General features: G+C 38.4%; 1 protein-coding gene across 1 annotated transcript; it reads right to left on the bottom strand.

Moving 5' to 3' along the window:
- Positions 1-562: 562 nt before the first annotated feature.
- On the bottom strand, positions 563-25,497 carry LOC142985199 (uncharacterized). The gene is made up of 29 exons (XM_076133231.1): positions 25,407-25,497; positions 24,939-24,979; positions 24,119-24,330; positions 22,462-22,554; positions 21,688-21,813; positions 20,650-20,796; positions 19,951-20,075; positions 19,150-19,306; positions 18,500-18,594; positions 17,672-17,840; positions 16,983-17,229; positions 16,419-16,585; positions 15,251-15,474; positions 14,655-14,859; positions 13,414-13,551; positions 12,465-12,558; positions 11,915-12,013; positions 10,266-10,374; positions 9,704-9,847; positions 8,650-8,776; positions 8,173-8,270; positions 7,281-7,493; positions 6,169-6,304; positions 5,298-5,522; positions 4,731-4,838; positions 3,387-3,513; positions 2,845-2,959; positions 2,425-2,547; positions 563-1,657 (listed from the first exon to the last, which is right to left on the bottom strand). The coding sequence occupies exons 2-29, from the start codon at positions 24,967-24,969 to the stop codon at positions 1,501-1,503; spliced, it is 4,011 nt and encodes a 1,336-aa protein (XP_075989346.1). The 5' UTR covers positions 24,970-24,979; positions 25,407-25,497; the 3' UTR covers positions 563-1,500.
- Positions 25,498-26,706: the final 1,209 nt, after the last annotated feature.

Below are 26,706 nucleotides of genomic sequence, written 5' to 3'. Positions count from 1 at the left end.
TTTATACAAGAACTATGTAAATAATTTTCTGATATATTAGTAATTGTGAGATATATACTTACAAGAAATTATGCCTTCTTCTTATAGGGGTAGGCAGAGACCAAAGAACGTCACTTGGTACGATCCTTACAAACTTCCCTTGCTATCACATACATACATGTTGTCATACAGGACCGCCGGTTGTTATATTCTATTTTATATTATTACTAGCTGACCCGCGCAACTTCGCTTGCGTCACATAAGAGAATCATAATTTTCCCCGTTTTTGTAACATTTTTCACTGGTACTCTGCTCCTATTGGTTGAAGCGTGATGATATATAGCCTATAGCCTTCCTCGATGAATGGGCTAGCTAACATTGAAAGAATGTTTCAAATCGGGCCAGTAGTTCCCGAGATAAGCGCGTTCAAACAAACAAACAAACAAACAAACAATCAAACAAACAAACTCCTCAGCTTTATAATATTAGTATAGATTTACAAAATTCTAATCTTAGGCGACTTCAACTACTTTGACACTAGGTTCACCACTAACGCTTTTTTTCAGGGTAATAAAGTACTTAGTCATATTAAAATATTTATTAATTAAATAGAAAAATATTAAAATTAAAATACGTTGATATAAATCTATGTTTTAATCACAATGATAATATTGTTATTTTCTTAATAATTGTTAATAATATAAATAAATGCAATTACTTTTGTTAAATAATATTATATTATCCGATATTCTTTAGGTTCCCGTACCCTTAGGGTAAAAACGGAACTCTATTACTGAAACTTCGCTGTCTGTCTGTCAGCAGGCTGTATCTCATGAACCGTGATAGTTAGACAGTTGACATTTACACAGATTATGTAAAGTAAGGCCAACCAAACGAGATAAAAAACGTAAACAAGCGGACCGTTACTAAGTTACATTGCGATAGCGAGCGATTACTATCTCTGTCCTTATCACTCGTACACGCAGTAATGGTGACGACAGATGACGTGTGTTTCGTGATACAGGAAAGCAGTCAACACCGTAGTTGTCAACATTTGGTTCGCCATTTTGAGAACAAGTTCATTCCTTTTAGGATTGCGTTCTAAGTGACACATTGTTTCGTCTTCGTATTTACTTGGCTTTTTTTTTACTTCGAGTTTTATAATAATACATTCAAATAAAAAAGTTTTGAGCCCATGAAGCTTTGTTTACATTCTTTATCTCGTCTGGGGGGCTATCACGTATCTCAGTTGTCAAACATTTAAAAGCCACTATGCTGTACATTGTTTTCTCTCTTAGAATATAGTGATTAACACGTTACGTCAAAGCAGCAATGTACTGAATAGTAACCATCAATTTGACGTATACTTGCTGTCAACTGAGATACGTGATAAGCCCGCTGGTTGGCCTTACTGTAGATGGACTAAAAAAACAAAATTAGTCATCATCATCGTCCTTTTGTCGAAACTAGCGCTACTGTACTATCGTATGAAGGAGATTTATTTATAAACTTACTTAACAACTAGCAATTATTATACATATTAATATCGGTACACAACCCACAGACAGTATTTAGATAAACATGAGGGACTAATATTACTAGTTCGTTGTACGCGAAATATACTTGAAGATCTGTCGCTCGGGAGATGATTTTAACCGAGTTGCGGAGCTGAGAGACCCTGGAAAAAATAAATGAGACAAGATCAAAAATCTAAATCAAATAATTAACTCTTGGTTTCTGAGGTACATTTAGCGGTAGTTTATCTATTAAATAAAGTTTAAATTTATATAAAAAATCGCTATTGAATAGATAAACTACCGCTAAATGTACCTAAGAAACCGGGGATAAGAGATGCTCTTGTGTCGCGGGGGCTTTTACAAACAATGGGCACAAAGTACAACCAGACCCGAATCATTTTTTGTGGATCGCACAAATAACTGTGCCGTGTGAGAATCGAACCCACGACCTCTCGACGCAATAGCAGAGCCGTGGTGACTTACCACAGGGCCACGGAGGAAGGAGGACAGTAATAGGATAAATAACTATAAATTTAAAATTATAAAACCCCCGATTTTGTACTTCATTTTTTTTTCATACTTTTTATATATTGGCTAGTTAATTAAAGCCATTCTAATATTCCAACCACCAACTTTCTCATCATACGAATTTGAGACCCCATCCGAGTAAATTTCCTGTTCTCCCATCACTTTCACCCCCTACAACTTTTTAACGGCTCAACCGATTTTCATCAAACATGTCTAAGATCACTCGCACATACATAAGAAACCTTTAATACAGAAACTAAATCGAAGAATCGAAATCACTGCATCCGTTCGGGAGTTATGATGCCACAGACAGACACACACAGAGACACGTCAAACTTATAACACCCCTCTTTTTGCGTTGGGGGTTAAATTAAAAATGTGTTTTAAAGGGTTTTCTTACCAGAAATGGTTGCCAGCATGACTGATGTCTACGATAGGTTTAAAGTCTTCGTGTCGTTCTAGAAGAACGTAATAACCTCCCGTGTAAATCTTTATTCCTTCTTTTTGATGGATCACTGCGAATCTAAAACACAATAGAAAGATTGGAACCACACGCGGCGCTACGGTTATTGACTGGTATATGTATATTAGGTCGGGGAAAAAGTCTTTTCGCATTATAGTATGTATGAACTTGTAATAAAATCTTTTCTCTACATATAAACCTCGATATTTGTGTACCTCACGAGCTCACTGAAAGAAACCTAATGAACCGTGTACTCATTTGTGATTCTTGAAGCCAAAGAGATTTTGTTACAAGTTCATACATACTATAATGCGAAAAGACTTTATCCCCGACCTAATATTTATAAATAAAATTTACCTAGGTTCTTTACTACAATCAGCTATCAACACTGTTTCAGTACATTGTGACGCCGTCAACTCCTCCGTACCTCCAAATAACATTTGTACTGTATTTCCTTTGAAATTACATTCACCTGCAAACAAAATATTATATCATACATACAGAAAATGACGCCTCCTTCCCATAGGGGTAGACAGACACCAGAAAACATATTATATCTATACTAATATTATAAAGCTGAACAGTTTGTTTGTTTGTTTGAACGAGCTAATCTCAGGAACTACTGGTCCGATTTTAAAAATATCGATAAGTGTTAGACAGCCCATTTATCGGGGAAAGCTTTCAGCTATATATCATCACGCTACGACCAATGAGAGCAGAGTACCAGTAAAAAATGTTACAAAAACGAGGAAAATTTTGACCTATTCTCTCTTACGTGACGCAAGCGAAGTTGCGCGTGTCAGCTGGTTTCAAATATATGTAGTTGATAGTCTGTCAGGTCAACATAATATAATGTTGGCAATACCAGTGGTTCATATAAAAATACATATTATACTCACGGTATAATCCCAAAGTCTTCATAATCTGCATATCGGTCCAGCTATCTAACAGCCAGGCGAAATTGTCTGATTTGAACTGCATTTCAGCACCCTTGTTCACACTCACTGATGCTAAGCCGTTGCGTTCCTGAAAGCAGAGAAAAGTGAAAGCAGTGATAGCCGAGTGGTATAAATTGGCACCTCCCACGCAATTGGTCGCAGGTTCCAACCCGAGGCAACACACTGATGTGTATAAGAATAATACTAAGAATTGCTCTTGTGTTCCGGTGACTTTTACAAACATGCAAACAACGGACACAAAGTACAACCAGACCAGAAACAACTATTTGTGGATTGCACAAATATTTATTCCGTGTGGGAAACGAACCCACCACCTCCTGACGCAATGATAGCGGCGTGGTGACTACCGTAACCAATGCGCCACAGAAATTGTCGAAATCTCAGGGAGTAACATAATATAATCTTTACCAATATTATAAAGCTGAAGAGTTTGTTTGTTTGATTGTCTGTTAGTTTGAACGCGCTAATCTCAGGAACTACTAGTCCGATTTGAAAATTCTTTCGCCATTAGATAGCCCATTTATCGAGGCAGGTTATAGGCTATATATCATCACGCTACGGCCATTAAGAGCGGGGTAGTAACGAAAAATGTTACAAAAACGGGGAAAATTATGACCCACTAGCTGACCCGCGCAACTTTGCTTGCGTCACATAAGATATAATAGATCAAAATTTTCCCCGTTTTTGTAACATTTTTTATTGCTACTCTGCTCCTATTAGTCGTAGCGTGATGATATATAGCCTATAGCCTTCCTTGATAAATGGACTATCTAACACTGAAATAATTTTTCAAATCGGACCAGTAGTTCCTGAGATTAGCGCGTTCAAACAAACAAACAAACTCTTCAGCTTTATAATATTAGTATAGATTCTCTCTTACGTGACGCAAGCGAAGTTGCGCGGGTCAGCTAGTAATCTATACATATAAAATGCTTTATCCCGACTGATTGACTGACTGTTAATCATCGCACAGCCTAAACTATTAAAGTTAGAAACATGAAACCTGGACAAGGGGTGCTTTTTATGATGTAGACGACCCTTAAAAAGGATTTTTCAGTAATTCACCTCTAAGAGGGTTTAATGGGCGATGTAAGTTTGGAAGTACATCATTTTCGAAGCTAGGAGCATGAAAAAAAAATAAACACGTGTTTCAGTGTCTTTTTTGGAAATCATCCCTGAAGGCTTAAAATAAGGGAAAAAGACAGCTTAATTTTTTTTCTAACATTTGCGCTGATCCACTGGAGTAACTATATTTTTTTAGCTATCGGAAGGAAAGTAAGTTACCTTGATAACAGCTGTCATGTTGAGTGGTTCCTTGCTGTAACTTCTCACGAGCTGTCCTAATGCTGTCTGCGTCACCAACTCAGATTCTAGTATACCCATCTCTGATAACTGCAAAATAAGTCACATTTTTAACTTCTTTTTCCAAGCTGTGATAGCGGAGTGGTTTAAGTATTAACTTCGCTTCCAAGTGGTTGATAGTTCGTACCCTAGGCAACACACCAATGACTTTTCCAAGTTATGTGTGTATTAGAAATAATTATCACATACTCCAACGGTGAAGGAAAACATCGTGATGAAATCTAGCATGCCTGACAGTTCTTTAGAACAGTTCTTGAAGGTATGCAAAGTCCTCAACCCGCACTTGGTCAGCGTGGTGGACACAAGGCCTGAATCTTATGTTATTTCTAGCTCATGTGTTATTGTGGGTTTTCGGCTACTTATATACAAAATTTCATCGCCATCGGTTCAAAAGTATTTGCGTGAAAGAGTAACAAACATCCATACATACACACAAACTTTCGCATTTATAATATTAGTAGGATAAATAATATTAAATAAATAACTCACATTGCTCCCAAATATCTTGACTTCGAAAAACCTCTCCAGTTTTCCATACAAATTTTGCGGTACTCCTTTATACTTGAGCGTCAATTCACTTGACGGTCCGTTCTCGAAGCAGTCCGTCTTGTTCCCGGAGTAAGTGAGGGTGAGGTGACCTTCGTAAGACGCTGGGTGGATGGACAGGTCCTGGTCTGATGATGCGTGGCTTATGTCTTGTTCTCGAAGGCATACCTGAGAGAGAATGGGTATTTTTGTAAGATTTGTTAATTAATTTAACTATTAGGTCGGGGAAAAAGTCTTTTCGTATTATAGTATGTATGAACTTGTAATAAAATCTTTTCTCTACACAAAAATGCTCGATATTTGGGTACTTCACGAGCTCACTGAAAGAAACCTAATGAACCGTGTACTCATTTGTGATTCTTGAGCCAAAGAGATTTTATTACAAGTTCATACATACTATAACTGTTTTTTTTTTTCTTCTTTTTAAAAAAAAAGTCAACTCCCGCACTAAGAATTGCTCTTGTGTCGCGGGGACTTTTACAAACATACAAACAACGGACACAAAGCACAACCAAACCCGAAACAATTATTTGTGGATCGCACAAATAATTGTTCCGTGTGGGAATCGAACCCACGACTTCCCGATGCAGTGGTATCGGCGTGGTGACCTAAACCGCTGCGCCACGGAGGCAGTAATGAGAAAAAACTTTTTCCCCGACCTAAAATTTCCAAAATAAAGTATGTGTATGAAACAGGTGACCGTCAGCTGCATAAGTCGAGTCACTGATGTTATACATTCTGTATGTTGTATACCTCCGTACCGCGAACCTTGTATACAACACTCTCTACTAATTAATTAAACTCTCATACTTACAGTCCATTCTTTTCTCGTAGTGTTATCAATGCTCGGTTGCAGCCCGTGTATTGTGAGCTGTAGATTCATATTACCGCCTGTATTCTCTATCTTAGTCAACGCTTCCATTTCGAAGAAGACGCGCTTTGGGTCCTGACTGGAAAACGAACAATATTTTAGCAGACTTGTACGCATTTTTTTACGTTTATATGCCACGGCTGGGCCAAACTAATCTTCCGGGAAGAGAGAGAGAATTGAGTAGGAAAGATCCAACCAAAACATAAATATAAAAAAGGAGAGCCAAGTTCAATACAAAATCTAAATATGTATTGATAGGAACAAAATGAACAAGTATGAAACTCTAATTCTTTGTTTTATTGGATACCTATAACAATGGCTGCTATTTGTTGTTTGTTTGTCGTATGGTTGGTGGTCAACCTGGTGTCAAAGTTGTTCAAGCCGCCCGAGAGGCCTTTGACGCGGCTTAACGACTGTTATCTTAGTAGACAACAACCGGGACCGACTTTTAATGGCTGCTATTTAAAATGTAATATTTAAAAGTAGATTAGATTTGATTTTCATGAGTTTTGAGTTATAGAGGGGTCAAAAGTAGTAAGTGGTTCGACTAAGCTAGTTCCTTTGTTTGAACTTGGCTTGACACGATACCGCGAGTCTAGATTGATTCAAGAGCTGTGTTAAACAACTGTCAGACATGTCATTGCTCACGATGTATTCCTTCACCGTTGGAACAACGTGATCATTATTTATAATACACACATCACTTGGAAAAGTCATTGGTGTGTTGCCTTGCGAACCTGCAACCACTTGCGTGGAAGGTATCAACTTATACCACTGGAATCTTCTTCTTATTCTTATCATATGGTTAGTGGTCAACCTAGTGTCAAAGTTGTTCAAGCCGCCTTTGACGTGGCTTAACGACTGTTATCTTAATTGATAACAACCGGGACCGACTTTTTACATGCCCTCCGAAGCACGGAGACGCCCAGTTCAAATACCACTATGCGGTCACCCATCTACGGAATGACCGCGCCAAGGGTTGCTTAACCCACAGATCGTTTACCGACCGGTGAGCGCAACTGGCTATGGGTGTCTCAACCACTGGAATATCTTACCTGAAGTAATTTAGTAGCAGGTTCAAATCCAGTTTCGTAGTGTCTTCATCAACGCTCATATGGTTAACTTGTATCTTGAGTCTTAGGACATCGTTCTGGGTCTTCATGAGGTGTTGTGGGGGGAGGATGAGGCCGCAGGACCCTGAGGGAGGGGAGGTGAAGAGAAGGATGCTGTTTAGAATTATTAGGGAGGGCTGGACGGAGGTTAGGAAGCTGGAAGAAAAAAAAATTTAGGATTAAAAAATATCTACATTGGTAATACTGTAAATAGGCCTTCTTGCCAGCTCTTCTCATTGGCGCTACCTTCCGAACTGGGGGTAAATTCACTCTCTGTATGATTGACTATCATAAGTGTCAGCATTTGACCTAAATTAATAAATGATTTGATTTTGATTAGGAGTACACAAAAATAATTGTGTCTATTTTGATAAAAAATAATCAATCCCGAATACTTATATGTTAAACAAAACCTTTAAACCTTTTAACTGCTGCGTGGCCTCTTTTAACGGTAAAAAACTTTCTATTTCTATTCTGTCTAATGTTTTACAAATATATAGAGTAGTTTTGGCGTACAACAAGGACTTTCATATTTATAAAATTAAGATTATGGACGTGAAATTAAATCAGCATGAATTGATTTGGCCGTTTTGGTGTAATAACAAAAAAAACATCATCAGCCTTTCTTCCAAACTATGTTGTAGTCGGCTTCCAGTCTCACCGGATGCAGCTGAATACCAGTATTGTACATGCAGCGACTGTCTATCGGACCTCCACAACACAGTTACCTGGGTTATAACACGATACTAAGTAACACTGCTTGTCACACTTTCAAGCTTCTGACTACTGTTAACGACATAAATATATTTACAAGTAATATATACTAATTACTTACTCATAATGATTAGTTTTAGAAGTGAACAGTTTGTCTAAAACTTCAGCTCCTGTGATTGGTCTTTCACAGTCGAAGAATACACTCTTGTTATCTGTGGCCTGGAGAAAAATAATAATTACTTATTAGGTGAGAGAAAAAGTCTTTCCGCATTATAGTATGTATGAACTTGTAATAAAATCTATTTGGCTTCAAGAATCACAAATGAGTACACGGTTCATTAGGTTTCTTTCAGTGAGCTCGTGAGGTACTCAAATATCGAGCTTTTTGTGTAGAGAAAGGATTTTATTACAAGTTCGTACATATTATAATGCGAAAAGACTTTTTACCCAACCTAATATTTTTGCAATTCTACGAATTTCTAAAATAACTTATTATTGTCCCACTGCTGGGCAAGGGTCTCCTCCCAGAATGCAGACGGAGCTAGGCTTTGCGTTTGCGAGGACTATGCGATCATATGCTGTCTATATAAATACTTACGGTAGATCCTTTATCTCCTGAGGAGACAGTATCGGTGGTCCGCCACTGCGGGGTGTCCACACCTATCTGAGCTCGAGAGTGCATGGCCACTCCTCCTTGCTGGGCTCCAGGGTTTGGCCATGTTAGTCTGTTGAAGAGAATCAGTACTAAAAACTGGTGCTATTTTTCATACTTCTAATATATAAAATTCTCGCGTCACAGTTTTCGTTACCATACTCCTACGAAAGAGCTTGACCGATTTTCATGAAACTTTGTGAGCATATTGAGTAGGTCTGAGAATCGGCCAACATCTATTTTTCATGCCCCTAAGTGACACTTTTTTATGGCAAAAGAACGTTTGCCGGCTCAGCTAGTCCTCTAAAACCCTTCCATGCAAATTATTTTATTTTAAAAAGACAACTCCCGCACTAGGAATTACTCTTGTGTCGCGGGGACTTTAACTAACATCACTACATCACCCCAAGGTAGACTGGCAGAAAATGCCTTTGGCATTAAGTCCGCCTTTATACACTTTTGTATAAAAAGTTTAAAATAAATAAATCTATATAAACGTTATAAAGCTGAAGAGTTTCTTTGTTTGTTTGAACGCGCTAACTACTACTGGAACAGGAACTGCTGGTCTGATTTGAAAAAAATCTTTCAGTGTTAGATAGCCTTTGTGTAACAGTAAAAAATGTTACAAAAACGGGGTAAATTATGACACATTCTCTCTTATGTTACGCAAGCTAAGTTGCGCGGGTCAGCTAGTAGGTCATAACAAACTAAATCTATACTAATATTATAAAGCCTAAAAATTTGTTTGTTTGTTTGTTTATTTGAACGTTAATCTCAGGAACTACTGGTTGGAACTGAAAAAATATTTTTGTGTTATATAGACCATTTATCGAGGAAGGCTTTAGGCTATACATATAACATCACACTAAAACCAACAGGAGCGGAGTAAGAACGAAAAATGTTATAAAATCGGAGTAAATTATGACCCATTTTCTCTTACTCAGCTAGTAGGTCATAACAAATTAAATCAATCAAATAATTTTAGAGTGTGGTCACTTACTCCAAGGCCTCATCGTCTATGAAGAACGAGACGTTGAACTTCATAGGCACGTGGCCGACCAGCGACTGTTGTATCCAGGCCGAGTGGCGGGACCGAGTGAGAGGACCGTCCGTGGATAACTTCGTGACGGACGTACCTTGGTACCTGATGGGAGAATTGGGTAGTGGGTTAACGAAAAATTATTAAACTTCAATTCGTAAATTGTGCACCCTTCTTCCAACTATATTGAAGTCGGCTTCTTGCCGGACGTCGATTATAGTGTCCAAGTGTGTGTACAATACACAGGTACACTATCTATTCCATCACTCTCATAGTCTGGTGGGACGGATAACCGACAGGACCAGTGAGAGGTCAGGCGCAGGACCGACGGTTTTACGTGCTCTCCGAGGCACGGAGGTCTAAGACCTCAACTTCCTAACTCCGGGCTGTTTCTAAGAAAGTCTTAACAGAAAATCTCAGAAAAGATTTTTTGGTCTGAACCAGGATTCGAACCCGAGACCTCTCGCACGGCAGTCACATACACTACCAACAGCGCTACAGAGATAAAAGGTATTAAAATTACCTTATATGAAGGTCATTCTTCCACGTCAGATCTTGAGTAGACGGCGCCGTCAAGTTTCCTCTGATAGAAGTAAAGGAAAGAATTGTAGACTGCAGCCAGATCGGAGTACCTGGTAGAAGAAAACAATGCATTAAGAAACTTTTACTATTCTTCTTTAAGACTTCTCTCAGAATATTAACTAATTCGTCATTCATCGTTCATCGTTCATTCATCGTCCGTTCATCATGCATTATATATCAATATTCAGTGTTCAATGATCAATATGATTAATCACCATTCACCACTAATATTAATTCATTCATCATTCATTCATCATTCTTTAATCATTCATCACTCATTCATCACTCATTCATCACTCATTCATCATTCATTCATCACTCATTCATCATTCATTTATCATTCATTCATCACTCATTCATCACTCATTCATCATTCATTCATCATTCATTCATCATTCATTCATCACTCATTCATCACTCATTCATCATTCATTCATCATTCATTCATCATTCATTCATCACTCATTCATCACTCATTCATCACTCATTCATCACTCATTCATCACTCATTCATCATTCATTCATCACTCATTCATCATTCATTCATCATTCATTCATCATTCATTCATCATTCATTCATCATTCATTCATCATTCATTCATCACTCATTCATCACTCATTCATCGTTCATTCATCACTCATTCATCACTCATTCATCACTCATTCATCATTCATTTATCATTCATTCATCACTCATTCATCACTCATTCATCATTCATTCATCACTCATTCATCATTCATTCATCACTCATTCATCACTTATTCATCACTCATTCATCGCTCATTCATCACTTATTCATCACTCATTCATCACTCATTCATCATTCATTCATCACTCATTCATCACTCATTCATCACTCATTCATCACTCATTCATCACTCATTCATCATTCATTCATGATTCGTCATTCGGCATTCGTCATTCATAATTCGTCATTCGGCATTCGTCATTCGGCATTCGGCATTCGGCATCCGTTATTCGGCATTCATCATTGATCATTCGGCATTCGGCATTCGGCATTCGGCATTCGGCATTCGGCATTCGTCAATGATCATTCGGCATCCGTCATTCGGCCTTCGGTATTCGGCATTCATCATTGATCATTCGGCATTCGTCATTGATCAATCGGCATTCGGCATTCGGCATTCGGCATTCGGCATTCGGCATTCGGCATTCGGCTTTCGGCATTCGGCATCCGTCATTCGGCCTTCGGTATTCGGCATTCGTCATTGATCATTCGGCACTCGGCATTCGGCATCCGTCATTCGGCATTCGGCATTCGGCATTCGGCATTCGGCATTCGGCATTCGGCATACGGCATTCGGCACTTGGCATTAATTTTTCGGCATTCGGCATCCGTCATTCGGCATTCGGCATTCGGCATTCGGCATTCGGCATTCGGCATTCGGCATTCGGCGTTCGGCATTCGGCATTCGGCACTCGGCATTCGGCATCCGTCATCCGTCATTCGGTACTCGGCATTCGGCATCCGTCATTCGGCATTCGGCATTCGGCATTCGGCATTCGGCATTCGGCATTCGGCATTCGGCATACGGCATTCGGCACTTGGCATTAATTTTCTTTCTTACCTAATTCGCTAGGAATATGGACGTCAGTCTGGAAGGGGTAGTAGACTATCTGTTGATTGATGTGACTGCCGAAACGTAGGAAATCTTCTATATAAGCCACTGAAAGAAATTACATGGAAATATTTCAAGACATATTTCTTGAATACCTTGTGGAGTTTTATTTTAAATCATTTAGAAAGAAGAAGAAATATGAATTATTTTTTTTTACAAGATTACTAGATGATGCGTAGGCTCTTTACAAAAATGCTACATAGTACATTTTTATCTATACTATAATATTGTAAAGCTGAAGAGTTTCTTTGTCTGAACGCGCTAATCTCAGGAACTACGGGTCCGATATGAAAAATTATTTCAGTGTTAGATAGCCCATTTATCCAGAAATTCTATAGGTTACATATCATCACGCTACTACCAATACTAGTATAAAATGTTACAAAAACGGGGAAAATTATGACCCATTCTCTCCTATGTGACGCAAGCGAAGTTGCGCGGGTCAGCTGGTTAAATAATATAGTTCAATACGATTTAGTCACTTTAATGCGTTACTTACAATCCTCTCCGTTCCAGCTTTCAAATCGTGACTGATTCATATGTGTTGCAAAAACCGTCTTGTCATGAATCTTTACTACCATATCTATGTGTACCTGCAATTATAATATTAGGTTATATTTGGATGATAAATAAATAAATAAAAAAACCTTGGAATTTCATTTTTTTTGGTTGACAACTCCCGCACTTAGAATTAATTGCTTTTGTCTCGCGGAGACTTTTACAAACACACAAACAACGGACACAATACAACCAGACCCGAAACAATTATTTGTGGATCGCACAAATATTTGTACAGTGTGGGAATCGAACCCGGCGTGGCGACCTAAACCACTGCGCCATGGAGGAATCTATACTAATATTATAAAGCTGAAGAGTTTGTTTGTTTGTTTGTTTGTTTGAACGCGCTAATCTCGGGAACTACTGGTCCGATTTGAAAAATTCTTTCAGTGTTAGATAGCCCATTTATCGAGGAAGGTTATAGGCTATATAACATCACGTTACGGTCATTAGGAGCGGAGTAGCAACGAAAAATGTTATAAAAACGGGGAACATTTTTACCAATACTCTTAGGTGACGCAAGCGAAGTTGCGCGGGTCAGCTAGTAATCAATATTTTCGAAGACCCTGAATTCGATTCCCAATTAAAACACGAACCAAATTATTTTATTAGGTAGAGTTTTTTCACATTATATAAAGTATGTATGAACTTGTAATAAAATCTTTTCTCTACACAAAAAAGCTCGATATTTGAGTACCTCACGAGCTCACTGAAAGAAACCTAATGAACCGTGTACTCATTTGTGATTCTTGAAGCCAAAGAGATTTTATTACAAGTTCATACATACTATAATGCGAAAAGACTTTTTCCCCGACCTAATATAAAATTCCTTACTAACAGCCGAACACAGTTTAAAATTTACTTTCCAAGCATCAAACCAAAGACCTTACCTTTTCAGGCATTTTCACAGCCCACGCTTTCACCTTCTTCAAGATGACGACCAGGTCATCCACCTTCAAGTCCTGAGCGTTGAAGTGGTGGAGTTTCTTGAACACACTTGTAGCCACACCCTCTACTAGTAGGTAGACCTGATGAACAGAAAACCTTAGATTACTAGCTAATACTATCATTCAATATCATCAGCCTAGTCTTTCTTCGAACTATGTTGGAGTCAGCTTCCAGTCTCACCGGATGCAGCTGAATACCAGTATTGTACATGCAGCGACTGTCTATCGGACCTCCACAACACAGTTACCTGGGTTATAACACGATAAGTAAGACTGGTTGTCGGATTTCCTAGCTTCTGACTTCTGTTAAAGATCTTTAAAAATGGCAGCCAAGACCCACTATTTGACATGCCTTCCGAAACACGGAGTAGCTCGATGGTTACCCATCCACAGAACAGCCTCGGCAAGCGTTAACTCAAAGATCGATCGGCGCAGCTGTTGTTTGTTGTTTGTCGTATGGTTAGTGGTCAACCTAGTGTCAAAGTTGTTCAAGCCGCCCGAAAGACCTTTGACGTGTCTTAACGACTGTTATCTTAATTGACAACTACCGGGACCGACTTTTTACGTACTCTCCGAAATACGGAGACGCCCAGTTCAAATGGTATTTGGCGGTCATCCATCTATGGAATGACCGCGCCAAGGTTTGTTTAACCTACAGATCGCTTACCCGCATAGTCGTATCTGAACTGGGCGTCTCCATGCTTCGGAGAGCACGTAAAATGTCGGTCCCGGTTGTTGTCAATTAAGATAACAGTCGTTAAGCCATGTCAAACGCCTTTCGGGCGGCTTGAACAACTTTGACACTAGGTTGACCACTAACCATACGATAGACAGATAGATAGTAAAATGTTTTTTTGACATTTCATAAAGAGTAGCCGATTAGACTGTTGACAAGTACCCAAATTAATCTATACTTCTATACTAATATTATAAAGCTGAAGAGATTGTTTGAACGAACGCGCTAATCTCAGGAACTACTGGTCCGATTTAAAAAAAATCTTTCAGTGTTAGATAGCCCATTTATCGAGGAAGGCTATAGGCTATATATCATCACGCTACGACCAATAGGAGCAGAGTAACAGTGAAAAATGTTACAAAAACGGGGAAAATTATGACCCATTATCTCTTATGTGACGCAAGCGAAGTTGCGCGGGTCAGCTAGTAGGTTATATAGCTATACTTACATCAGCCCTATAGGGTCTTCTACCACCGGTACAAAGCTTAGCTCCAATGAAGGTAGGGAGTACTCCCTCAGAGTCTCCTATACTGAGGATCTGGAGTGACGGAGTGCCGTCCTCCTCTTGAGCGCTGATGATGTAGTTGTTTGTCGCCCAGTATAGAGGGTCCGGGTTTGATACTTGGTTCACTACGAAGGGGACGTAGAAGGATCTGGAAAGTTAAGTGATGTTATTAAGGTTTGGTTTTGGATGGGTGACCGATGACTAGGCACAAACATTCTTATTTTTTTTTGTTTTATTTCAGCTTTTGTCCTAAGCTTCTTCAAATATAAATTTTATTCGAAGACATGGCTTATCACTTTGTCAAAATTTATCTAAATCGATTCAGCCATTTTGCAACAAAAGCGTAACAGGCAAATAGCGTTTAATTCTTAATTTAATATTATTAATTATTTTTTATATTAAATATTGTTTTATATTTTTCTTATGTTACCGCTTGGTAATGTTACGAGTCTTTTTCAAGAATCTATCGCTTACTCAAAACCCATCAAAATTGATTCAGCAATTTAACCAAAAAAGTATAAATAAAAAAACATACTCACGTAACTCTATATCCAGAAAAATACTTATTAGCTTCCAAATTCTTGATAGTGGCGAACCAGAATCGTTTCAACTGATTATTACCGCAGGTACTTATATAGTTGTGTACGGACAGAAAGTCCGACTCCCTCACGTTTGAAGAGCTTAGGAAATTGTGTAGAGCCATTATACGAAGTTGTATGTGTTCAGTGGAGTTCGTTACTATTGGTAGTGTTGTTTCTAAGATCTGGAAAATATTATAAGATTTATATATAAACATAGACCCTCTTATTCATAAAAATATATGAAGTTATTAAAGGCTTATAAAGAGTTTTGTTTCTTTCACTCCTTAGCGAAATGAAAAAGAGAAAACATATTTTAGTAGTGTTTTCTAAAATAGATTTATAGTGTGTTTATGAATAAGAGGGAAAGCATTTAGTTATCACTAGGTTTTGCTCGAAACTTCATACGGGTCGTGACAGAATTTTAATACAAACTTTCATCCCCTATTTTATCCCCTTGGAGGTAAATTGATCAAAATTCTTTCTTAGCGGATGTCTACGTCATAACATCTACCTGCATGCCAAATTTCAGCTCGATCCGGCCATTAGTTTGGACTGTGCGTTGATAGATCAGACTTTTGAGTTGTATATATTAAGATGTTAATATTCTGTCCTAAATCAGAGACCACGCATATGAAATAACGGGCAAAAGAGTTTCTGAGTGACTGATGTACAACGCACAGTTGAAACTACTGAGCGTACAAACTTGACATTTGCTATGAACATTCCTTAGTAAGTGTAGAGGAGCACTAAGAGAGGATTTTTAAATCGGTACAGATCTGATATACTTTCTATTCTATAAGATGTGCTTAAGAATATTTTTGTCCCGACTCGGGATTCGAACCCAGGTCCTCAAGATCACGTATTATTGCAGCAGTTTTAGCAGCGGCATCAGCAGTCATTGTATTACTATAAAACAATATAACAGTCTTCATCTTCTTGTCGTATGGTTAGCGGTCAACCTAGTGTCAAAGTTGTTCAAGCCCGAAGGCCTTTGATATGGCTTAACGACTGTTATCTCAATTGACTACTAAGATAACAGTCGTTAAGCCATGTCAAAGGCCTTCGGGCTTGAACAACTTTGACACTAGGTTGACCACTAACCATACGACAAGAAGAATCTACTCACCATATAAGGGTCTTCGATCCTTGGGTTTCTGGACAAAGCAGCCCAGAGCCTCTCATGTCTGTTCCTAGTCGTCTCCGTATGAATAATCCTTGTATACGACTCGGCTGAGTACCCCATGTTGCACAGACCTTGCAGCCAGATCATTCGGTCTAGGTATTGAGGACAGTCTGAAAGAATAACACCAGTCTAGACTACCAACTATGTTGTAGTCAGCTTCCAGTCTCACCGGATGCAGCTGAATACCAGTATTGTACATGCAGCGACTGTCTATCGGACCTCCACAACACAGTTACCTGGGTTATAACACGATACTAAGTAACACTGTGCGTCACACTTTCAAGCTTCTGACTACTGTTAACGACTGACAAAAATCTTTGAGAATTACAGCCGGGACACACAATTTTACGTGCCTTCCGAAACACGGAGAAACTCGATATGTATACGATGGTCACCCATCCACAGGTCAACCTCGGCAAGCGTTGCTTAACCTTAGATATCGATCCGCGCGGCTGTCGTTAACTAAGCCACGAGCTCCTAAAAAATACTTTTAAAACATCTACTTACCACTATACATCCTAAAATACTTCACAACGATATTATCGAAGTAATCCTGCTTCACTTGCGAGCTGGCCATGGTCTTGTGCAGTAATGTGGCAAAGCTCAGGATCCCTGCGTGGCGGATATCCGGGGGGAAGTCCAGGCCTAGCTTGCTGAGTACTTCTAACTCTTCAAGCAGAGCCTGGGTGGGGGCTGCCACGTTGAATGGCAGTTTTCTGATGAGGGAGAGGAGGGCTGCGTCTTCGATTTTTTCCTGAGAAAATTGAAAAAATTAGAGGTGACTCAATATTGTTATTAATTCATTATTGACACAAATATATTTATACTAAATTATATTGTCTAATGTTATTATTATATTTCATTTCACATAAATAAGGCTAAACTAAACTATGAGTTATTGACAAAAAATATTTTTTTTACATTTATACAATATGTATTAAAAAATAATATGCAGATAATTTTAAGTGGCGCAGTGGTTTAGGGCGCCACACCGCTACTATTGTGTCGGGGGGACGTAGGTTCGATTCCCACACGAAACCATTTATCAGTACGCGTACATTACATAGATGTACGTGCAGTGATATTTGAGCTGAGCGTCTCCGTGCTTCGAGCACGTTACAAGTCTAACTTGTTAACATAACATGAGTTCAGAGAAAGGCGTCAACTACTTTGACACTAGACTACTAAAGACCTACCTTTTCTTCGAGCACCAGGTATTTGATGAACCTCACAGACCCTCCACTCCTGGCGTGAGGGAGGACCTCCAGGAAGATGTTCCTGGCCGTCTCCAGCTCATAGCTGGTGCCTAACACCAGGTCATCAAATAACTTGATGAGAGTTTCGTAGTCGAATCGCGATATCGAACTAAAAATGAAAATTATAAATTAGAGTTTAAATTTTTTTCTATATTAATTTTAGGAGAAGAAAAACGTATATCGGTCTGGCAAACTAGTCGGTCGGTAGTCTATCGGTCATCTAAGAGTCTTACAATATTTCGGGTTCCGGTGTTTCGGTCTTTTAGTTTCTCCATCGGTCGGTTTAATGACGGTCAGTCCGAAGCCTAATTGAGTGCAATATTTGAACTGAAGATACATTTTAAACATAGACTTATCTTTGTATATATAATTATTTTGTAAGTGTGTCTGTCACTGAACTTCTCTTAAACGACTGGACCGATTTTGATGAAATTTTTTGTGTGTGTTCAAGGGGATCTGAGAATGGTTTAGATTCACAATTTTGTCCGCTGGACAATGATTTTTCATTAATTTTTAATTTATTAGACAGGACAACATCTGTCGGGTCCGCTAGTCTTTATATTTAAAAATGAATTGCTGTTCGTTAGTCTAACTAAAACTCGAGAACGGCTGGACCGCTTTGGCAAATTTTGCAAGTCTTGAATTATTTGTGGAAGTCCAGAGAAGGTGTAAAAGGTGAATAAATTTGAAAATGTGCGGTATTAAATAAAAACAAGCGTGAGCGCGCTGCGCGGGTCAGCTAGTGCTTAATATACAAATGTTACTTACTTTAAAAGATGTACAAAATCCAGACTGTGTATGAGAGAAGCATTCCTCACTATGTTGTCCGCGTCGATACCTTTCTTTGCTATTTTTAACAGCAACTGAAATCAACGAAAAAAAAACGTTTATAACCCAGGTAACTGTGTTGTGGAGGTCCGATAGACAGTCGCTGCATGTACAATACTGGTATTCAGCTGCATCCGGTGAGACTGGAAGCCGACTCCAACATAGTTTGGAAAAAGGCTAAGCTGTAGCTAAATGTTGTAGTATATAAAACTACATTTTTCAAAGGGTATACACTTCTTGGAAATGTTGAAGTAGAGACCAGACTATGACGAAGACAAGACCTAAGGACGTCACAGGCTGCCTAAATAATATGTTTAACAAACACTTTTCCACTTCTGGGCAAGGATCTGCTCCCGTAATGAGGGAGGGGTCAGGCCTTGAGTCCACCACGTTGGCCAATTGCGGGTTGGGGAGTTTGCATACCTTCAAGAACTGTTTGGAACTCTCAGGCATACAAGGTTCCATCACGATGTCTCGTAAGGCTACCCTATGCCTAAAAAGGTTACGACTTACTTATGATGCCGTAGTATGCTGAAAAATTCTTGTTACAGTTAGTGTCAGTATATGCTATGTAAGTATGCAGTACCTACCTCATAAGTAGAATTTTTCAGCGCTCCTTGCGTGACATTCCATATGCCATTGGAAGGGTCCCTGTAGTCGCTCGCTACATACTGTATAGATGTCTGATATAGATTTATCTTTTCAACCGTTTGTGATGGACTGTCGTTTAAATAGGAGAGAGATAACCTGGAATTAAGTTTACAATTTAAATTTCTATGTACTTATATTTTAGGCTGAACGGTATGCGACTGCGTAACATCAAAATACGGGATTCATATAAGGGTTGGGCAAAATAAATCTATACTAATACTAATAGATACTAATCTATACTAATATTATAAAGCTGAAGAGTTTGTTTGTTTGAACGCGCTAACCTCAGTAAATACTGGTGTGAATTATTTTACTGTTGGATAGACTATTTATTGAGGAAGGTTATAGGCTAAATATCATCACGCTACGATCTATAGCAGCAGAGTACAAGTGAAAAATGTTTCAAAAACAGGGAAAATTATGATCAATTCTCTCCTATGTGCAAGCGAAATTGCGCGGGTCAGCTAGTGTTAGTATAGATTAACAAGCTCAGAACAGATACTCGTGCTCATCACACAAATATTAGTCCCGGGTGTGATTGGAACCACACGCGGCCACAATCTTTTGTGTGATGAGCACGAGTATCTGTTCTGAGCTTGTTAATGTATCTATATAAGTATGTATTTACAAGTATATAAGTATGTTTATCAGTTATTTACAGTACAAGCTCTGCTTAGTTTGTAATCAAATGACCGTGTGTGAGTTGTCCGATGATATTTATTTAATTATATTTAACTTACCTTGTATTCACAGCTAAAATGTGGTCATGTGTTTTGTACTGGTAACTGGCTTGTAGCTCCATAGAACTCATTCCTTTGTGATCATCTATTATATAAGTACGTTCTGCTGATGACACTGAGTCTATCTGAAAGAAGGAAAAATATGAATGATTTAGTGAAAAAAACCCGGGTTTCTGAAGTACATTTAGCGGTAGTTTATCTATTCAATAGCTTTTAAACTTATATAAAAAAACGGTATTGAACTTAGTAGTCACCGGCAAAAATGTCGCCGGGTGTTCGTTCATTATTCTCGTAAATATGTACTTTATTTTAAAGGCAGTCTACTAGTCGCTGACATTTTCCCTTTAATATAAAGAGTCACCAATGCTTTACCAACTTTCATGATAAAAAACTACTCCGGTAAACCAAAAATGAAAAAAAATGTGTCGCCGACATATGTCGGCGGATTTAGCAACTCCTAAATTGGTTTTCAAAAAATATTATCCTTGCCTACTACCAAATGTAAAAAAAATATAGTCGGCGACATATGTCGGCGTGTCGGCGACACATGTCGGCGCGTCGGCGATTTTTTTGTAAACAAAATATTTTTATGTTTTAAGCCCCTTTGAAGTATAAACTCCCTGTTTATACTTCAAGCTTACTCCCAGCGTTCTCACTGACTACTAACCATACAATAAGAAGATATTTTCAACTACTTACAATAGCTCTCCCGGCGTACTCTGGAGACCAGGGTACTGAGCTCCAACTGTTTCTGCTGCTGGCAGTCGGGACCTTCAGACTGGTGTACTTCTTCACCATGCTACCTTTGGCCCGGTAGACCATGGCGCAGATGTCGTCCAGACATGGCTGGGAGAAGGTTATTATTAGTGACTGGTATCTACATATATTAGGTCGGGGAAAAAGTCTTTTCGCATTATAGTATGTATGAACTTGTAATAAAATCTTTTTGGCTTCAAGAATCACAAATGAGTACACGGTTTATTAGGTTTCTTTCAGTGAGCTCGTGATGTACCCAAATATCAAGCTTTTTTGTGTAGAGAAAAGATTTTATTATATAACTCAAAGGTGACTGACTGACATAGTGATCTATCAACGCACAGCACAAACCACTGGACGGATCGAGCTGAAATTTGGCATGCAGGTAGATGTTATATATGTCAATTCTTTCCCTAAAGGTATATAGTAGGGAATGAAAGTTTGTATGAAAATTCTGTCTCACAAACTACGCGTACGAAGTCGTGGGCAAACGCTAGTTTAATAAAAATGTCCTAGCCTGTATCTGGCTATGGCGATTAGTTTAATTGAAACTGACCAACGGTGCAGGACTTTGTTTATAGTGTCCAAGTGTGTGTACAATACACAGGTACACTCTCTATTCCTTCACTCTTATAACCCGGTGAGACGGATAACCCACACGACCAGTGAGAGGTCAAGCGCAGGACTGTTGACTTTATGTGATCTCCGAGGCACAGAGGTCTTCGGGCAATCTCTAAGATTTTTTTAACAGAAATCTCAGAAAGAGCTATTTGCTCGGTCCGGGATGCGAACCCGAGACCTCTTGCACGGCAGTCGCATACACTACCAACCGCAAAACAGTGGTATTCGGCATCTACTAAGTTGTCGAATTATAATTTCGTTTGATTTGGCCTTAAAAAAATAGATTTTTATTCAAAAATCAACCCTTTCCAAGCTGATAGGGATGAAACTTCAATATTTTTTATAATATATTAATCTTACCTCATTAACAGTATAAGTGCCGGTATTCTTAGTGACTTGAAAGTTGATAGAAATAGCTCTCTTAAGGTTGACAGACCACGCTGGCTCCTCGTGACCCACGTATATAGACTTTATGTACCCATTATCCTGAAACAAAAATGTATTTAATATTAATAATATAGAAAATATCTTATCTTATATATAACATTCTGGAAATTTCCTTCTTACAATTTTAGTTACCGTATTCCTCCGAAACGGCTTTACTGATTCTAATGAAATTTTGTGAGCATATTGAGTAGGTCTGAGAATCGGCCAACATCTATTTTTCATACCCCTGAATGATAAGGATTGCCCACCCCTAACATTTTTTAAAAGCTTATAAGGGAAAATAACGTTTGCCGGATCAGCTAGTAATCTATTTTAAGTCAAATGTTGACACTTATGATAGTCGTTACAATTACTGAATCTACCACTAGCTCGGAAATTGTACCTTCTTACGCCCTCTCCACATGTTGGTCCCAACGCTCGTACCAACGTTGGACTGCAAACTCGGTGAGGCGTACACACATTGGCTAATAAACTAGTTCTGTCCCGTCAGATCGCGAGCGTTGGTGCAGATTCCTTTGATGAACCGGCCAACTACCAACGCTTGCCCCAACGTTGGGACCAAAGCCGTTTTCTATATCCACACGTTGGACGAATAGCGTTGGGGCCTATATTGGCGCCAACGCGTGGAGCTGGCGTTATGAGAAAAGCTAACAACTAACTACAATCTTTTCGAATGGATCATCTTACCTGATACTCTATTTCCCATGATTCCGTAATGTCCTTGTCTTCCAGATTCCATTCCTCATATTCTATTCCTTCAGGTTTTGGACTGACCGTTTGCTGTGAACAAAAAAGATCTTTAAAGCAAACATATACAAAATCACGCTTTTTTCCCATTGTCTTCTTCTTCTTATCGTATGGTTAGTGGTCAAGCTCGTGTTGTTGAAACCGCCCGAAGGCCCTTACCATGACTTAACAGCCGGGACGGACAGTTTACGTTCCCTCCTAAGCTTGGAGATGCCGAGCTCAAAGACCACTATGCGGCAAAAGTTTCCTGGTAGGGATTAAGCCTTGAGTCCATCACGCTGGCCAAGTGCGAAGTAGAGACTTAGCACACCCTCGAGAAATGTGTCAAACAACTTTTAATCATGCAAGGTTTCATCATGATGTTTGCCTTCACCGTTGTAACAAGTGATAATTATTTCTAATACTCATAACTTGAAAAAGTCATTGGTGTGTTGTCTCAGGTTCAAACTGACCACTTGCGTGGGAGGTAGCAACTTATACCACTCGGCTATCACTGCTTATTTATATTATTTACTATCTGACTTGCGCTGCTTCGCTTGCGTCACAAAAGGGAGAATAGGTCATAATTTTCCCCGTTTCCACATTTTTTACTGGTGCTCTGCTCTTATTGGTCGTAGCGTCATGTTATCTGGGGGCACGGAAGTGCCCCCGCAAGTCGAGCAAAAAAAAGCGGCACGGCCGTAACATCCTTTTCTCGAAGCAATTCGGGCTATTTTTGACACCCCTATAATTTCGTTGTGGATAAAACAAGAAGCCTGGATTTTCAGCAACTAATCAGTCATTGTATAAACACGGTATATTTAAAATTTCAGTTAATCTGAACCAGTAGTTTAAGAATGACAAATTGTTAAAATTTTGAATTTTGTCACTGACTGATTCACTGATTCACTGACTCACTGACTCACTGACTCACTGACTCACCGATCATCAAAAGTCTAAGGTACTTCTAGCAGACTTAGAAGCTTAAAATTTAGAATACATATAGGGTTTAGTGTTTTTATCATGGGAAAAATTTAATATTTTCTAATTTCGGTCCAGTTTTCTAAATACACCAACTGCAACAATAACTTTGTAATCCCATATAAATGTATAAGATTACAAGGTTACATTTGCAGTTAATGAATTATTATTACTGTAGAAAATAAAATAAAGGGTCTTGACTTGGTCATCGCACGAATACACAAATTCGCCATTAACATTTCAGGAGCATTAACTTCTCGTCGTGCTGTGTAGTGTGATACATACTAATAATGAAATCATGCGATGGCCAGGTCGGTCTATTTGTTTTAAAGGTATTTTTTTTTAATTGGCATGATAATAACATACGTAATAACTTAAGACAGAAGGTCCTTTAAGTAGAGACTAAATAGATTAATCGACTTGGTATTATATAGATCTCACAACTTTTTACGGCGAGACTTGAGGTTTTTACAGAATGTTTTTGATGGCATATAGACTTTAATCTTTTTTAACAAATAGGCTAGTCAACAGTAAAAGATTTTTCCAAATCGCACCAACAGTTCCTGAGATTAGCGCGTTCAAACAAACAAACATACTCTACAATTTTACAATACTAGTATAGATAAGATACCCTTACCTTTAGGTCTTCCAAAGTCAATCTAGCCCTTCCAAAACTATCATACACCAGGACCCTCAAAGTTCCTTCCAGTTGCCACCAGCTGGCTCTCTGCCTCGGTGTCCAGGTCCCCGTGGACACATTACTGGATAGACTGAAGGTATACTCCCGGAGGTCTTGAGGGAAGAGAACGCGGAGTCCAGAAGAAAGAGGAGTAGACGGTGCGATTGATACTGCAAGAAGAATTTTGTCAATAATCTAGCATCTGCTCGTGACTTCGTCCAAGTAGCAGTTGATATATTCCACGGGATCCCGTTCCCGGAATAAATAACTTCCTTATGTAATAGAAGCTTTGTGTATGCAAAAAGTCAGAACAATCGATTTAAAATTGACAAAGTTTCATACAAATTTTCATCCCCTATTGTATCCCCTTGGGGGTAGAATTGATCAAAATCGTTTTAGCGGATGTCTACGTCACAACATCTACCTGCATGACAAATGTCAGCTCGATCCGTCTAGTGGTTTGTGCTGTGCGTTGATAGATCACTATGTCAGTGTTTCTTTTGAGTTCATATTTAGACATGTTTGTACAACTCACACGGTCATCTGATTACAAACTAAACAGAGCTTGTACTGTAACTAGACAACTGGGTACTTGACTACACTTAAATCAGCTACTCTTTATGAAATGTCAGAAACACATTTTAGTACACAAATATGATGTAGTGACGTAAAAAATACGACGTCGTAGTTTCGTATTTTCTATAGTATCCAATAAGTGCTTCATAAAATGTTTCAGGCTAAAAAATATTTAGATCTTAAAAACTTTTTAAATACTTACAAATAATAATACAGAAGAGTTTTAAATACATGTCTGGATATCTGAAATATAAATAATACAAATTATTCTTCCTTTAATACAAAAAATGGTGGTCTCTGCCTGGAAGAAGGCATAATTCTATGTATGTATGTATGTTTGTACAAATGCCTTGTTTTGTAGGAAGTAGGGACCACAAAATAACAATTTAGTAGAGAGTCTTGTATACAAGGTTCGCGGTACGGAGGTATACAACATACAGAATGTATAACATCAGTGACTCGGCTTATACAGCTGACGGTGACCTGTTTCATACACATACTTACTTTATTTTGGAAATACACAGAATCTAGCCAAGACTCTCTACTTACTTGTTGTATTATAAATGCGAAATTTTGTAAGCACGTATGTATGTTTGTTACTCTTTCACTCCAAAACTACTGAACAGATTTTGATGAAAATTTGACAGAGTTATAGCAAATATGTACTTACTGTTATTCACTTTCACTTTAATGTTATTTAATGAATTATATTATGTTATTATCACGGCTGTGCCGAGCGCGGACATCTCGCTTTGAATGAGACAACAAGGGTAGGCAGAGGTCTAGTGGTGTAAGTATGAATTTAAAGAAATATTTTTGTTGATAAAAATTACTTATGTAAATAAAAATAAATAAATAAATATCATTAGACAACTCACACACGGTCATTTGATTCCAAACTAAGCAGAGCTTGTACTATGGTTACCAAATAAATGATTAACTTACTTATATATATATATATATATATATATATATATACTAGCTGACCCGCGCAACTTCGCTTGCGTCACATAAGAGAATGGGTCAAAATTTCCCCCGTTTTTGTAACATTTTTTATTGATAAATGGTCTATCTAACACTGAAAGAGTTTTTCAAATCGGACGAGTAGTTCCTGAGATTAGCGCGTTCAAACAAACAAACAAACAAACAAACTCTTCAGCTTTATAATATTAAGTATAGATTATTCTGGACTTCGTTCGCCACCTGAATTTTCCCGGGAAATGCGTCATTTTCCCGGGATAAAAAGTAGCCTATGTCCTTTCTCGAGTATCAAAATATCTCTATACCAAATTTCATGCAAATTGGTTCAGTAGTTTAGGCGTGATTGAGTAGCAGACAGACAGACAGAGTTACTTTCGCATTTATAATATTAGTATGGATATATATATATATATCATTTTATTTTAATGTAGTGAACGAATTAAGCATTAATACTTTTCCGATCGCGGCTTTTCTCGTGTGAAATTTCACCCCCTTTATGGGGTAGAATTTGCAAAAATCCTCTCTTAGATCTCCTCTACACTTGCTAAGGAATGTTCATAGCAAATGTCAAGTTTGTACGCTCAGTAGTTTCGACTGTGCGTTGTACATCAGTCAGTAACGGAAGAGTTTTATATATGTTGATGATTAATGATTGTAAATTTTGGTAACAACTCCGATTGTGTGAACGTACATCGTCCCTTTGAGTTAGTATCTGCGAATTTGAACTTAAAACGATTTAGTAGTTTAACAAACACATGATACGGCGTACGCTAGGCTATTTTTAACAATCAGATTAATGTTGATCGTGATATTTCAAATAAAAAAAATACAGATCGCTCATCAATATTTTCTCGGAGAAATTCGATCACACTCAGCACACACTTCTTTCTCTCTCTGGCGTGTGCCTTCCTGATCTTTCTCCTCCACTTCCCTAACCGAGAAATGACTTCTTCTCTTTCCACTCAACACACACTTCATAACAAATCTTG

The sequence above is a fragment of the Anticarsia gemmatalis genome, chromosome 29, assembly GCF_050436995.1.
Source record: "Anticarsia gemmatalis isolate Benzon Research Colony breed Stoneville strain chromosome 29, ilAntGemm2 primary, whole genome shotgun sequence".
Classification (NCBI taxonomy): Eukaryota; Metazoa; Arthropoda; class Insecta; order Lepidoptera; family Erebidae; genus Anticarsia; species Anticarsia gemmatalis.
Note: the sequence above shows the minus strand (reverse complement) of the source record. Positions and strands in the feature narration are given on the sequence as shown.